Below are 15200 nucleotides of genomic sequence, written 5' to 3'. Positions count from 1 at the left end.
AGATAAAATCTACGTGCTGTGACTTAGCCGTTTCATGTTGATGTTTGATTTGAGTAGTTGTAGGCCTGTAAGGCTACATGACTGGCCTATGATATTACAAATCCACTGCACCACATTGCAATTTAAGGTAAATGTGCCTTTAAGGTTAGAATTACGCAACACAGACTACTAGCTAATTTGCATTATGAGCTAATCTATGCCAGTAGCTACTTTAAGAAGTGTGGCTTTGGTGCTTTAAATCAGAAAAGTTTATTTTGTCTTGTAATACTTTCAGTTTTAGGTTTGGGTTGGTTTACGCTGTGAGAGATAACAAGAGGTACCTGTTATTGGTTCAGATATGCTCCTGAAGGCTTGGTTAAAGCTCTTGAAAGGTTATATAAAAAATTTAGACAGTATAAAAACATGGGCACATGACTATTATGATCTCAGTCACTCATTTTGGGTCATACTGAATAGAAGATGAAGTTTCATTTGAAAATCTTGGTCATTCCTAGTTTTAAAATGGAGGATTGTCAGTGATATGAAACTGCAAAGTCATTAGCTAACCACTTGCGAATGACAAGTCATGACCCAGGGAGAGACGGTTTCAGTCAGACCCACCCTTTCCTCATCACATCTGGGGGGAGGGGGGGTTGCAACCAAGATGGCAATGTTGCTCAAAATGGGACTTAAGAAACCAATGGGTGGCATCATGTCAGCTACATCCACCTTTTATCCTGCCTGTGACCAGAACCCAAAGTGTGACCTTTCCCTAAATCAAAATAAATGGTTTTGTTGCCAGAACCTAACTAAAATGTGTGGCCTTCTTGGTATTTATTGTTTTAGTCTTGATCTGCATGTTTGATTTGGCAAGGATTTTATGACGGGCGTCCTTTCTAATGCAACCCTCTCCATTTATCCCTACTCCAGACCAGCCCTTGTGTGGCTAGGGGACATAATATTTATCGCCTAAAAATTAAAACCTAACATGGTAAATATTGTAGTACTTGCACATTTGCTCAACAAGTGAAAGATTTCCTAGTCGGATCGTGAGAGAAGTCACAAATTTCTTGACGTCAAGATGAAGTGTTATTGTTATTTATCCTTAGTAAAATCTGAACATCTGTGGCTTTTTAAAGAAATCCATCCTCGTTGTTTGATATATTTCACTAAAATAGTAGCAGTGAGCTAGTAGGACACACTGGAGAAATCCAACAGCTGTTGAGAAATTTTAAGTTGAACCAAAGTGGTAAGCCAACCTAGTGACCAGCAGACCAACTTTACCATCTTAAGTTCTGCAGTCTTAGCAAAGGATACGCTACAAGGTAGAACACATATCAGATGTAGACACAGGCTGCTGAAAATGAATCAAGCTGAGGAAACTGTTATTGATAAAAAATCTTGCCTAATACCACAAGTTTTTTTCATTCTCTTGCGGTTTGTTTCCTCAAACTGGAATTTCCATCATTATTTACAAATTGATTTGCATGAATCGTAAGAGATATGAATATCCGCTCCGAGCTCCCTGACCTGCACTCAATCTACAGCAGGCGGTGCCGGACCAAGGCCAGGAAGATCGTGAAGGACCTCAGCCATCCCAACAACAGACTGTTCTCTCTGCTGAGGTCAGGAAAGCGATTCCGCTCCCTGAAGACCAACACAGAGAGACTGAGGAGGAACTTCTTCCCGCAGGCGATACGGTCTCTCAATCACACCACCACACAGTACTGACCCACACATATGGTTCTTACACACACACTGGACTTTCTGGACTTTGGTTTTGCACAACACTGGTCACTATATTCTTCATTTCCGGTTAATACTTGTACAGCTGCTGTTATTGTGTATATATTTATTTATATTTAGATTTCTTCATACATTCTTATATAGTTCTATATTGTGTATTGTGTATTTTGTTGTACAGTTATTTTATTTTCAACTTTAATTTATATATTTTATCTTATTCCTTCCCAGTTAAATTTACCCTTCATTCTAATTTGTGTTGTACAGTTATTTCATTTTTAACCATAATTTATATTTTATTCCTTCTTAGTTAAATTTACCCTTTTTAATTTTTCATATTTATTTCCTATCTTATTCATAGCCTTTTCCTTTTTTGTTTTCTTTAGGTCACGAGCAGTTGTCCAAGCATTTCACTACATATCGTACTGTGTATGACTGTGTACGTGACAAATAAAATTTGAATTTGAATTTGATTTGAATTTGAATTTATAATGTGAATGTAGATTTATATAATATAAGATGTAACATTTGATCAAAATTAAATATAATACTTTAATGCTGAATATAAAGACCAGGCCTTGTCCATGTGACTTCCCTGCATGGTTTTTCTTTTTTTTAGGTCAACAACTAGTTTGTTTACAGTCTCTCAGCAGTCACTATTAATAAAGCAAGATGCCTCCAATACTGTGATTTCAGTAGTAGTGCTGTTATTAGTAAACGTACCGCTATGAGTTGTCCTATGTGAAAGAAAATTTCTGAACACTGCTTTCAAAGCCCTTTTCCTTTTAAGTCTGTGAGAAGCTGCAGAAGCAGATTTAGACTGTGATTATGTTTAAGAGTTTCCTGGTTTCATGTACTGAGATGACTTAACTGAATTTAAAGTGTGAGAATGTGCCCACAGCTACACTTCACAGCTTGAAGTTACCGTCATCAGTCACCAGAGAAATATAGTTAAATTCAAGTACGTGAGAAGAGATCGAATTGTGCTTTCAGTTTTAAACTGGGGAAAAAAAAATGCTTTCACTTTTGGGGAAACCATATGACACTTTTTTGTTTCTGTAAATGTGTTTCTTTGTATGCAGTCATGTGAAAAAAGTATGCCCTCTTCCAGTTCTAATGTTTTCAGGACATAAAAAGTCATCCGGTCATTGCCAAGTTCTTAAGAAAATACAACCACAAATGAACAACAGCGGATAACATACTACACCGTGTCTTTATTCAACACAAGCTGAGCTAGAATGCAGATACGGTGTGGGAAAAACTAAGTACGCCCCCTGATTCAGTAGCTTCAAGAATCACCTTTGGAAGCAATAACCTGAAGTAGGTGTTTTCAGTATGACTTTCTTAGCCTCTCACATTGTTGTGGAGAAATTTTGGCCCACTCTTCTTTAGTCTTGCTTCAGTTCGTTGAGGTTTGTGGGCATTTGTTTACGCGCTCTAAAAGCCTCGCCTCATCATTTCATTTGAGTTGAGGTTGGGACTTTGACTGGGCTTATTACAACTCCGTGAATCTTTTCTTTCTTTTCTCCTCAGGATATTTGCTTTGTTGCCTGGTCCAGTTTCATCCAAGCCTTAGATGTTGGAAATATAGCCACACGTTTGATTCCAGAATACTTTGGTACACAGAGGAGTTCATTGAGGACTCAGTGGCTACAGGTGCCTGTGGCTACAATATAAACCCAAATCATCACCCCTCCACTGCCGTGCTTCATAGCTGGTATGAACTGTTTCTGCTGATATGCTGAGTTTGCAACGTTGCCATGCTGTTCTGAACTGTGCTGCCATGTTCTTTTTAGAGAAAGGTTCTCTTGGCATCCCGTCTAAACAGGCAACACTTCTTCAGTCTTTCACTGATTCTGCTTTAATGGACTTTAACATTTAACATGCTAACTGAGGCATGTAGTTTTTTGCAGTTTCTCTGAGCACTGCACGGTCTGGGCTTGGGTGAATTTGCCAGGGTGTCCACTGTGAGGAAGACTGGCAACTGTCTTTAATGTTTTCTCCTTGGAAAGGTGAATTTCAAATTGTTTGAAAATGGCCTCATAAATCTTTCAAGATTGATGGAGAGCAACAGCTGTTTTCCTAAAATCATTGCTTCCTAAAATGTCCTTAATTCTTGTCACTGAGTTAGCACACACCAGCTGATGAGTTAATTTGATCAGTTTGAAAGTGTATTTGAGTTGCAGCACCTGTTATCTACTTACTCTGTTAACTCAGTATTGATTTTTTCACAAAGTACCTCTGAATTTTGGCTTTGTTTAGTTTAAATAAATTAAGACATGATGTGTGTCTTAATTCATTTATTATTTGTTTATTATTTGTTCATCTGACCCGATTTTTTTTTTTAAACATCAGAAGTGAAAGACGATATACTATAGTACAGGATGACTACTAACTACTAAAGACACATATCACATTTTAAAATTAATATTCTGAATTAAGAAGAAATAACAGTATTAGTTCTATAGTAAAAGTTAAAATTGAATAATTTCTGATGCGAGTCACTGTCTGGTTTTATGAAAAGCATTGAGCAAGGAGGTTTTTTCCAGTTGCCTTGTTTAGTTTTTGAAACTAAATGTGATGAGCAAGCAGTGAATAAGAACTGAAGGACATTGCTTGCCCATATGGTACTTATGACTTTTTAGTCACAAGGTGCCACGGATTATACCATGTTTCATCATGCTTATATATCTAAATGGTACCATAATTTACAAAGTGAATGTTTTGGTAAATATGAGCGAAAGCTAAGTACAAACCGATCAGGAAAGTGTTTACTGAAGTCAAACACAGAGGGACCAGTGGGGTCCCTTCCTTATAAACCCAAATAATTTGACTTCATCTTAGCAATCAGATACATGGCGCCCTGTTGGCCAATATAAAGAAAACAGCTTTAAAGCCCAAATGAATTGGCTTCAATTTTCAAACCCAAATGCGCATCTTTTATATACAGTCTGTAACTGTACACGAAAATGTATAATGTCTAAAAGAAAAAAAATTACAGTTAATTCAGTAATCATGTGCAATCACACACACACATTAAACTATTAAAATATGATTTAATAATTTTTGACTTGATGATAAAATGGCAGCATCCAGCTGTATGACTGAGGACTCTGGGTTGTACAGAAAAATATCTCATAATATACTATACTAATTTTCCTCCTGCAAAAAAAGAGAGACAAAAAAACCCACACAAACATGCAAAGACAAAAGGCACATTCATCCAAGCACTAACTGCATATTTGCTCTGCAGGTACAAACAACACGTCTGTTTACTTTCATTGAAAAAGCCCCTTTTAAAGATGTTCTATTCTTAATTTGACTCTACAAATGTTTGTTAATGGTTTAATACAAACTTGAAAACTTTTGCACGGTGACACCTTGGAAATATTTTTGAAAATTACTCAGGTACAATTACTGAGAAAGACCAATAAAAACCTTCCATGTACGGCTAAAAAAAATTCAAATATATTTCTCACTGATTGGAAAAGTAAGACGCAGACAAACATAACCACAAACACTTCCTGCTAACATAGAAGCAAAATCATGTATTGAAGAAAGGCGAAACATTGAAATGACTGGAAAACAACATGTTTAAAAAAAAAAACAACAACCCACAAGTGACAAATGTGCTACAGCATTGCACTGGAAGAGCCAGCCAGTTTCTAAGATGGTTCCTTCAGCAACAAGTGGACGTGTTTGAGCAACAATTTGAGTATTTAGGAAACCTGCAAATAGTCAGTTAAGGACCCTGCCACAATTTTCAGCAAAGCAAAAGACACGTTTTACACAAAGGTCGAGCCTGGAGTTCAAAGATGGAACTGAGAAGCAACAGAGAAACACAGGCACACAAACAGTCATGGTTTACCAACACACACACACACACACACACACACACACACACACACGCACGCACACACACACACACACACACACACACACACACACACACATAAACCATATGTGTTTCCTCTAGGAGGCGGTGAACTTCCTGAGTGTGATGACGATGAGAGCGAGGAGGACAGATGCTCCCAGGAAGACTGCTATAACTATGGCTGTGATGGCCCCTGGCCCCATGGCCCCTGCACACAGGCATATATATTTATTTATTTATATATATATATATATATATATATATATATATATATATATATATATATATATATATATATATATATATATATATATATACACACACACAATTAGGAAAGAAAATTTATTTGGTGGTTGTGTGCATGTTGATCAGTCAAAAATGGGACAACTTTACCTTCCTCTTCGTTGAAAACTTCTGTGGCATCATCATAGTCGATGGTGGAGGGATGGTCTGTTAAGTAGTGGGTTTTGGGGGTGGTGTCGCTGGGTGGCTCATCTCCAGACACGGTGTCTTGGTTGTCCCTAGTTGCTGGGGCAGTGTCTAAAACAGTGTCTGCAGAAAAAGGACAACAAGGATAGCTTTTATTTAAAAAAAAAAAAGAAAAGACATGGCTGATGTGCTGCATCAGCTATGATTGCATGTTTTCTTACTGAAGTCTTTCACTGCTCCTCCTTGAATCGCTACCTTATCGTGGTGGAGGGGTTTGTGTGTCCCAGGGATCCCAGGGGCTATGTTGTCTGGGGGCTTTTGCCCCCTGGTAGGGTCTCCCATGGCAAATAGGGTTACCGGGGCCCCGCCCTGGAGCCAGGCCCGGGGAGGGTGCCCGAGGGCGAGCGTCTGTGGCCGGGCCTTAGTCCATGGGGCCCAGCCGGGCACAGCCCGAAGAGGAGACATGGGCCCATCCTCCCGCAGGCCCACCACCCGCAGGAGGCGCCATAGGGGTCGGGTGCATTGTGTGCCGGGTGGCGGCCAGGAGCAGAGGCCCTGGCGGACTGACCCCCGGCTGCCAAGACTGGCAATGGGGACATGGAATGTCACCTCTCTGGTGGGGAAGGAGCCTGAGTTAGTGCGTGAGGTTGAGAGGTACCGGCTAGATATAGTCGGGCTCACCTCTACGCATGGCTTGGGCTCTGGAACCAGTCTCCTGGAGAGGGGCTGGACTCTGTCTCAGTCTGGAGTTGCCCCTGGTGAGAGGCGGCGGGCTGGGGTGGGTATTCTAATATCTCCTCGGCTTGCTGCCGGTACGTTGGGGTTTTTCCCGGTGGACGAGAGGGTTTGTTCCCTGCGCCTTAGGGTCGGGGAACGGGTCCTGACTGTCATCTGCGCTTATGCGCCGAGTGGCAGTTCGGAGTACCCAGCCTTCGCGACCCGGCCTCGGATAAAGCGGATGAAGATGGATGGATGGAGTCTTTCACTGACGAGGCGCCAGGTTTGCTAACGGACCTGCTTGTCTTTGTGTTAGTTGGGATGCAAAACTGCATGCATGGGGCTTTCTGTAAGGACTCCAACAGCGTCTCTCTTGTCTCACTGGGTTAACAGCTCAGGTCTGGGTATAAAGATCTCTTTGTAGAAGATGAACATTTTATCCGTTTGAGGTCCAGGTAGAGTCTCTCAACATGTTTCTTTTCCCCCAAAAGGGTTCAGCCAATCTTAAACAGAACAAACAAACAAACATCCTGTAGGAGATGAAGTGATTTGCCGACTCTGCTCTCAACTTCAGTCGTCTCTTCTCCTTCCATCCCAAATCTTCTTTGTCTGGCATTCCTCTGCTCTGAGCATGTAGTCACCCTGAGACTTTTCACACTGCTGCAGTAGCCAGAAAAACACGATGTCTCTCTGGACTTAATTTTTTGTGTTTCCTAACCAATTTTTAGAGTTTAGGAAATGCTCACTTGGAGAGTTTAAACCACTTTAACGGCTTGGTAACAGCTTTGGCAATCGAACAGCTGTACAGATGTTTTTTAGAAGTTAGAGGGGGAAAAACTGATCATCATCTCTGCTTAAAAAATAAGCTCGATGTAGACAAGCCCACCCATTCAGACCCTCACAGATTCAATTATTCTGTCCTCAACTCTGCGCATACCAAAAAACCGTAATGCAAACATATTTACACTCAGCTATTTGACCCTACATATTTACTTTGTGGCCTTTGATGCCCTCAGGAAGCTCCTTCATCCTTATTTCAGGCTCAAATGCACCTTATTTAGTTGCTAACAGAAGGGAAAACACGACAAAATTACTGAAACTAGTGCACATCATATCATGTCTTGTTAGCGGCAGTATCTCTGAAATTCTGATACGCAGCCTGATGTCAGTATTGACTCAGAGTTGTGTGCAGCTTCCTGTCCTGTAGCTGGCTGAAGGTTTGGAGGCCCGGGCCTGTGGCCAGCTCAGGCATCAATGAGGCCTTCAGCCGAGGGCACAAAAGGCAGCTTGTGCGGTCACGCAGGGCAGCAGGCTGCAACCAGTAACAACCAGACAGGCTCTAGCCAGCCAGTGGCTGGGCACTGGATGTCAAACAAACTTGTTTATTAAATATTCTCTATGTGTGAAAGGCTGCACCTTCTGGACAGAATGATTTAATAAGAAGGTTAAAAAAATAATAACATGTTTTCCGTTGGGTTTGTTTCCATGAGGTAGGGTTTGAATCTAGTCAGGGAGCCACTAGAGAAAAAAAATATTATCTACTGTCTGTGCCTCAGCATGTTTGGACTCACAGTTCTTTCACATGACCACTCCAATGGTTTTCTTATAAATGGATTATAATCTCTATTAACGTGGTGATTGTTATTGTGATAATTAGTCAAGTTTGGATTTATATTATTAGAGTTTTTGATATTGTAACCATTCATGCACAACATTTAGCTGTTAAACTGCAATACACGAGTGCATAATTAGTTCATAGTTAATGGAATAATTCATTATAAAGCATTTATGATTTTTAAGGTATACCTACAGAGTCTCACAGAGCTGCATTTTGCAATGGCACATCATGGCACAGTTTGTACTACTCCCATTAAAAAACCAGCACAGTTCATTTTGATATATATATAATGAAGTGCCTGTGAAACAGTTCTGACGTTGGACATCTTATTTGTTGTTCACCTTTTTGTTAGAGCAAGTTCTCACTGTTTTCTGAAAGTAGCAGCACGCACCAGTGCTATGAGGAGTTTTCATTTCTAAAAATAAAAATGAGTTTTAGAAAGAAGTTATTTTCATTTTAAGCCCACAGAGCATTCAGAGCAACAAACAGCAACAGCAGCCTTGAGTTGTGTTAACATGTGTGCTATATATATAAAATGACAGTTTTGTCTGTCCGATTTAACCATGTGAAGTGTGAACCAGGAAAAGATATTTTGTTTTTTGAACCTTCTAACAAATCAAATGAAATTACATATATGAATTTTAATTTGTAACATATTTGCTGCATCTGTCATTTACGTGCAGTTTCCTGCTCACAGTAGTAGCGCTCACTGCGTGCATATGTGTACATCGCGTTTTTCAGGGTGGAAAAAAATCTTTGCTTGTTTCTCTCTTTTTAAAGATACACAACTCCAGACGTTAGCCTTTCTTCTTATATAGCACAGACTCGCTACGCGTTTGGCAGGCTGTGGGCAGGGCTGATTTCAGACACTAAAAAGCACAGAGGCCCATTTGTTGGGGCCCCTGGCCTCCTTGCTCAGGATTTCACACAAGTCAGACAGGTGACAAAGCACGCAGACGAATGCATGTGTAAAGCAACCTGGCAGAGCATCGAAAACCACAAGTAATGCAGCCCAGACATGACACCGGTGGTGTTGTGTGCCCTCGCTTCGCAATCTTAAAATACCACAGTAGGTGGACACATTTTCCACAGTAAAATATTTGAAAAACAATTGGTGTGTGTTTTGGATTTTACTCTGAAACAAGGACAGCCTGAAGAGACTTTGTTTTCCATTTTCACATTACACAACTACACCACTGTCAAGGCTACGATTTTTAACACTGAGTGTATGTGAGTAATTATCACACTGTTTTTGCTGAAACTTCTTATTTGACATTTCTCTGTGTGTTTCCTATGCTGAGTCAACCAATGAAGCTGCCTGTCACGCTCATCTTGGATGATGTTGTGGTCAAGACTTGTGACAACAATTGACGACACTGCTGTATGACAATGCAGTCGTGCCACTGCAAATTTATATATGAAGTCAGCAGAGATGCAACCTGTAGCCATGACGACTTGGCCTTATTAGCACTTCTCCTGGCGGGAGTTTTTTTTTTTGCTCTGTGATCCAACAAAGCATTCATTCGTCAGTGTTGGCAGGCATAGAAGACATGCTTTCACCTTGCAACTGCACCCTCCAAAGTTAGAACAGCCCACAAAATGTAAAAAGCTGTAGGCAAGTCATAACTCCTGCAGACTTGTCTTTCACAATATATGTAGGTGTTGTGTAATCGGTGACAGGTCACACATTTTTCTTTGCCTCTTTCCCATACAAGACAGGGAGGACCTTGTTGCCCCATTGCCCTCTTGACTGCTACTCTGACCTCTAGGCCTGAGAGCCAGTCTACAGTCTCCCGAGGTTTTCTCGAGTGAATCTGAGATATATTCCAAGGAAACACTGGCAGAGGTAAGAGAAAGTGAAAGAAAGAGCAGTGATGTGGCAATCTGTCAAGGGCTATTTCAGATTGTCAATCCAAAATAGCCCTTATTCAGAAAACCAACAGTTTTTGTGTGAAATGTTCTTCTTACCATCTCTAAATTCTCTTCACGCACATAAAATGCACTCCAGAGGTACCAAAATCCAAACCAGCACTACGCTGAATCACTTCAACTTAGCTCGAGTGAGAGGGCGGCGGGTTTGAGTTTCATACGAACATCAGGCAAAGCAACTGAGTCATCCTGTTCGTCAAAGAGCAGCTTTCACAGCTCTCTCAGTTCTCACAACTGCATCATTTACATCAAGCCGCCGACACACACATCAGGCCCTCAGTGTGCCTTTGTGGGAAAAATGACATGAATACACAAAGTTTTTTGTTTGAGAGCTGTGAGAAACGCAGGCAACATTGTCTAAAAACCCTAAAAATGTACTCATATATAAGAAAAGCTCAGCTATAATAAAAGAAAATACTTTCTTCTTTATGGAGATTATGAAATTATCTCAGTGTCTGTAAAGAAATCACCTCGACCTACTTAAAAAAATGTAAGAAATTAATTTGCCCACATTTAAAATGCGACAGGCTGATGCTTTCTTTGCGGTTTTGCATGTTTCGTTCTGAAACATTTCCACCTCCATTAACTTCTGTGCAACCAGGTGATCTTTATTGTGTATTCCACAAATATACATACATATATATATATATGTTACTCAGAACTAGAGGTTTTACCTGCATGGACGAAGGCTACCAGGAGGCTGAAGAGTACCAGCAGGGCAACTCTGCAGATGCTGCTGCTGTTATGAACCATGGCGGCTGCAAGCGACGAGCGTCTCCAAAAACTCCTCAAGCAGAGTCTCTTAACGAATAGCTGAGTCTGTGAGGGGAGCAGGAGAAGAGTACGGGGGAGCACAGAAGGGAGAAAGGTGAGGGGAAAGCAAGCAGGAGAGAGAGGGATGGTGGGTGGAACTAGGTGTGCACAGGATTTTCTGGACAGTGTGGACCTTGTGAACACATCATCACGGGGGCCCACCCACTCCACAACTCCAGTCACATAGTTGGGGTGAGAGGTAAACATTCGGGCCTGGTCACATCACGCAGGCCTCTATTGGACATTCAATTCTTAAAGGAAATATCTGACTGCAAACTGGAGGATGTCAGTGATAAACTACGTACTGAGAAAATCTAAAGACAGTATCTTTGTTGATACTGCTTCAAATATGTGGACAGTATTTTAAAGGGGTGCTTCAGCAAACTGGCACTTTCAAAGAGTTGGCGGACTCTTCATAAAATACCAGCTTCTACATGTACGCTCAGGCGGAAGGCCCAGTGATATTTTTCTTCCGTTCCTGTTAAGTCACCTGCTGCAGGAATTGCTTAGGCGACCTACCAGTGAGGTCATTTTTTTATTTCTGTCGGTTTACTTGTGGTCTGCTCTATCATTTACAAAAAACAGTTTTCATGTGTATTAGGGATCATTGTCCTGTTGGAAGCCCCAACACCCGTCTAGCTGTTGGTTTGAGGTGAAGGTGAAGAATATGGAGGTAGTCCTCTTTTATTATTTCATCCACTTTGTGCAATATACCAATACAACTGGCAGCGAAACAACCCCAGAGCACCACCACCATGCTGGAGAGCTGGTAAAGTGTTATTATATTTGAAAGCCTCACCTTTACCCCTCCAAACCCACCTCTGGTCATTGTAGCCAAATAGCTCAATTTCTGTAAATACGCCTTGGCCTTGTCAAGTTAAGAGATTTTGTAGAACCTTCAGCACACTTCTTAAAAGATTTGAGAGAATATATATATATAAGAGCCAACTCCGCCATTGCCTGGTCCCAAATCCAGGATGAGAAAAGAGGAGGGTTGGGTGTGGGGCTAGCAAGCCCATCCTCTAAAAAAAAGCCATGCTACAGAAACTGCAACAACAAGTACATCCCGACAACTGCCTGGACAGGAAGACTCCTCTTCAGTGGGGCCCATGATGCGTGCCGGTGAAAGCAAGCTCGCCGACAAGTCTTCTTACGACCAATGCCAAGACCAGGATAGGGACCTGTAACATCAGAACCCTGAACGAAAGTGGGAAGTCAGCGCAGGTGGCCAATGAGATGAGAAGATACAGCATCAAGGTTCTCAGACTATGTGAGACCCGATGGATCGGAAGCGGCCAGACCAGACCGTCTTCAGGTGAAACCATAATCTACTCCGGGCACGAAGATGCGGACCACAATCACACCCAAGGACTTGCGCTACTGTTGGCGCCAGAGGCTACAAGGGCGCTGTTGGCATGGAAACCCGTCTCACCAAGACTCATGATAGCCAGGGGCAGGAAGATTACCATCATCCAATGATATGCAGACACTAACACAGCACAAGCAGAAGATATATTTAAGCCTGTATATATACTTTGACTCTGTGAGGATTAGAGAAAATACAAAACAAATTCAAACTTGCCCACCCGATTCTTGTTTTGTAAAGTCACTAAAGATGTATGTTGTCCAATCATTCTGCCCTGGAAAAAGAATAGTTCAAAGAAATCAAGAAAAGGCCAAAATTATCTTGACACGCATGGCAATGATGAGCACATATAAATTTCTGACCATGACTCATGGGTGTAGCCAACAATCTGGCAACGTAGCATGAGGACATTTCAGTTCCTATTTACCCTTTTGAATATTGATTTGATTTTGTCACTGAGAACAACACAACAAGCCTAATCACTGCACATCTCTGTCGTTTTAGGGGCTTTTTCACAACACAGATCAGTTTCTGGCTGGATGCAAACCTGACAGGTGCTTCCTCTGGGAACTACAAAATCAGATTATCATAGAAAGCACAAACTATGATGACATCGTCAGCAGGTGTATCTCATTTAATACCGTTGAATTAAATATTAGATGCTAAGTGCTTAAATTATTAAGTATTACCAAGGGAACTATTTTCACATTTTCAGAACAGAACCAGTTTAACAACCCAAACTGTACTGATGGGGTCATTTTCCTCTTTCTCACCAGCAGGCTCCTGAGTGTCATTTGAGAACCGGCCTACATTTCCACTGGTTCGACCACAGATTATTATCTGGTACTAATGGCTGACATTGGGATGTATCTTCCAATCACTGTCCAATCAGCTTCTTTCCTATCATCAGTGCTCTCAGTAATTCTGACTTCAGGTTCACCAATCTTGTGGTGAAAGTATGCAGAACTGCTTCTAGGCTGGGTATCAGGGCCATGTAGGTGTAGCAAAGCTCACAGCATGGGAAGTCTGGCGCTCAGCATTTGCATTACCTAAATAAGCTCTTGTCACTGGAGTGTTTAGCCTGTGTCGCTTGTAAACTAGATTTTAGGCCCATTAACAAAAGAGTTCCCCTTCAACATTGCAGCTGCTCGTGAGGAAGCTGGAGCTGACTGCAAGTTTTCCAGTATTTCCTGTCTGCAAACTTACACTTACACTAACTTTAAAAATGTTTATGTTCAAAGATTTTGTGTTTATGTTAAAATCTTAGTCATCTCCTTGCGAACAGAAAAATAAAACTCTCTAGGGCTGTCCTGTGGTGTCTTGAACAAGGTTTTAGTAGCAGATCCTTTGGGGCTTGTGGGACATCATGTATGTTGTGAACAGTACTGACTGTGAAGCACTGTGGTCAACATTGTTGTTTTAATATGTGCTATATAAATAAATTTTGATTTTGATTGAACTTGTACCAGAGCACCTAACTTGAGTCTGGGGAGGTAAAGACAGTTCAACACCTTGGGTTGTTTGTCAAGTCTCTTGTGCAGTTTTTGTGTTGTGGCAGGTGCTTTAGGTGTATCTTGGTCTGTGGTAATATGTAGCCGAGAGATTCACAGCCAAAGTAACTTCTGCAAAACATTTCATTGGAACAAGATGATTGTTATTCTTTTCAGCCATAGTTTTAGTGTTGTGGCTGATCACTATAAGTCGGTGGTGTTTTGATAAGTCATTCTTGGGAAGCCCATTCCTCATCACATGTTGATTCTCCAGAGCACGTGCTAAAAAATGTTTTGTTGTTTATGGGAGAATTTTTAATTTCCCCTTTGTGGATTTAAAAATATGACTTGACCATGTAACTAACACTAGCGCCAGCACTGTGGGAAAATGCAGTTTTACTTCCTCAATATCAGTAAGCTGTTTTTGATACTGTACTTTCGAGGCTTAAGTGTTAGTTTTGATTTAAAAAAAACAAAACAAACTGCTTATGTGGGAAAAAATTGAAAGAAATAAAGGAGCAAAAGTCTGGTTTACTGCACGCAAAATACATTAAATGGACTCTTTATTAGCTAAACCTTACTGGTACTGGGTTGAACTCCCATCTGCTTTCAGAACTGTCTTCAGTTAGATTAGTAGATTCAACAAGGTGCTGGAAACATTCCTCATATGACAGCATCACACAGTTGCTGCAGATTTGAGAGCCTCATATCTTCATATCTGCTTTTGTAACGCCACCTGGTGTGGTCTTCTGCTGCTCGAAACATCCAACCTGTAGCCCACCTCCTTCAAGGTTATTTTGTGCATGCTCTTCTTGGTTGTTTGAGTTACCGAAGTCACGCTTTCTTTTGTCTTTTTCAGATCATTCCCAGTTAATCCCAGAGATGGATGTATGGGAAAATCCCAGATGATCAGTAGTTTCTGAAATACTTAGACCGGCCTGTCTGCATCAACAATCGTGTCATGTTCACAGTTGTGCAAGTCACACTAATTCCCCATCATCTTGACCTTGTCCATGTGGTATATGTGATTGTATTAATGAACAGTTGAACAACTGTACCAAACACTGTGGCAAGTCAGTGTATGCTACAGCCTCAGCTGTTATTTTCTCTCTCTGGCGCGTAGTCATCTTTCTTCTCCCTTCTTATACTTAAACACCAGCAGGTCATCTTGGCCTTGTCTACATGGCTAAATGCATAGATAATTAACTTGTCCCATGGTTCCTAAATTTAATTTCATTAATA

General features: G+C 41.1%; 1 protein-coding gene across 1 annotated transcript; it reads right to left on the bottom strand.

The window, feature by feature from the left end:
- Nucleotides 1-5694: 5694 nt before the first annotated feature.
- On the bottom strand, nt 5695-11042 carry snorc (secondary ossification center associated regulator of chondrocyte maturation). Its single transcript, XM_085379015.1, has 3 exons — nt 10964-11042; nt 5990-6148; nt 5695-5804 (listed from the first exon to the last, which is right to left on the bottom strand). The coding sequence occupies exons 1-3, from the start codon at nt 11040-11042 to the stop codon at nt 5695-5697; spliced, it is 348 nt and encodes a 115-aa protein (XP_085235141.1).
- Nucleotides 11043-15200: the final 4158 nt, after the last annotated feature.

Source organism: Diplotaxodon limnothrissa, linkage group LG18 (genome assembly GCF_057381915.1).
Source record: "Diplotaxodon limnothrissa isolate DT_005_m linkage group LG18, D_limnothrissa_male_GT1.1, whole genome shotgun sequence".
NCBI classification, from domain to species: Eukaryota; Metazoa; Chordata; class Actinopteri; order Cichliformes; family Cichlidae; genus Diplotaxodon; species Diplotaxodon limnothrissa.
The sequence above is the reverse complement of the archived record's forward strand: the minus strand, read 5'-3'. Positions and strand labels throughout refer to the sequence as shown.

What these genes read in the sequence shown, in the direction of transcription:
- snorc (XM_085379015.1), bottom strand. Translation starts at nt 11,042, where the DNA reads ATGGTTCATAACAGCAGCAGCATCTGCAGAGTTGCCCTGCTGGTACTC. An exon ending in GGTAGCCTTCGTCCATGCAG is followed by an intron (nt 6,149 to 10,963) that starts GTAAAACCTCTA and finishes CTTTTTCTGCAG; the next exon opens with ACACTGTTTTAGACACTGCC. An exon ending in AGTTTTCAACGAAGAGGAAG is followed by an intron (nt 5,805 to 5,989) that starts GTAAAGTTGTCC and finishes GCCTGTGTGCAG; the next exon opens with GGGCCATGGGGCCAGGGGCC.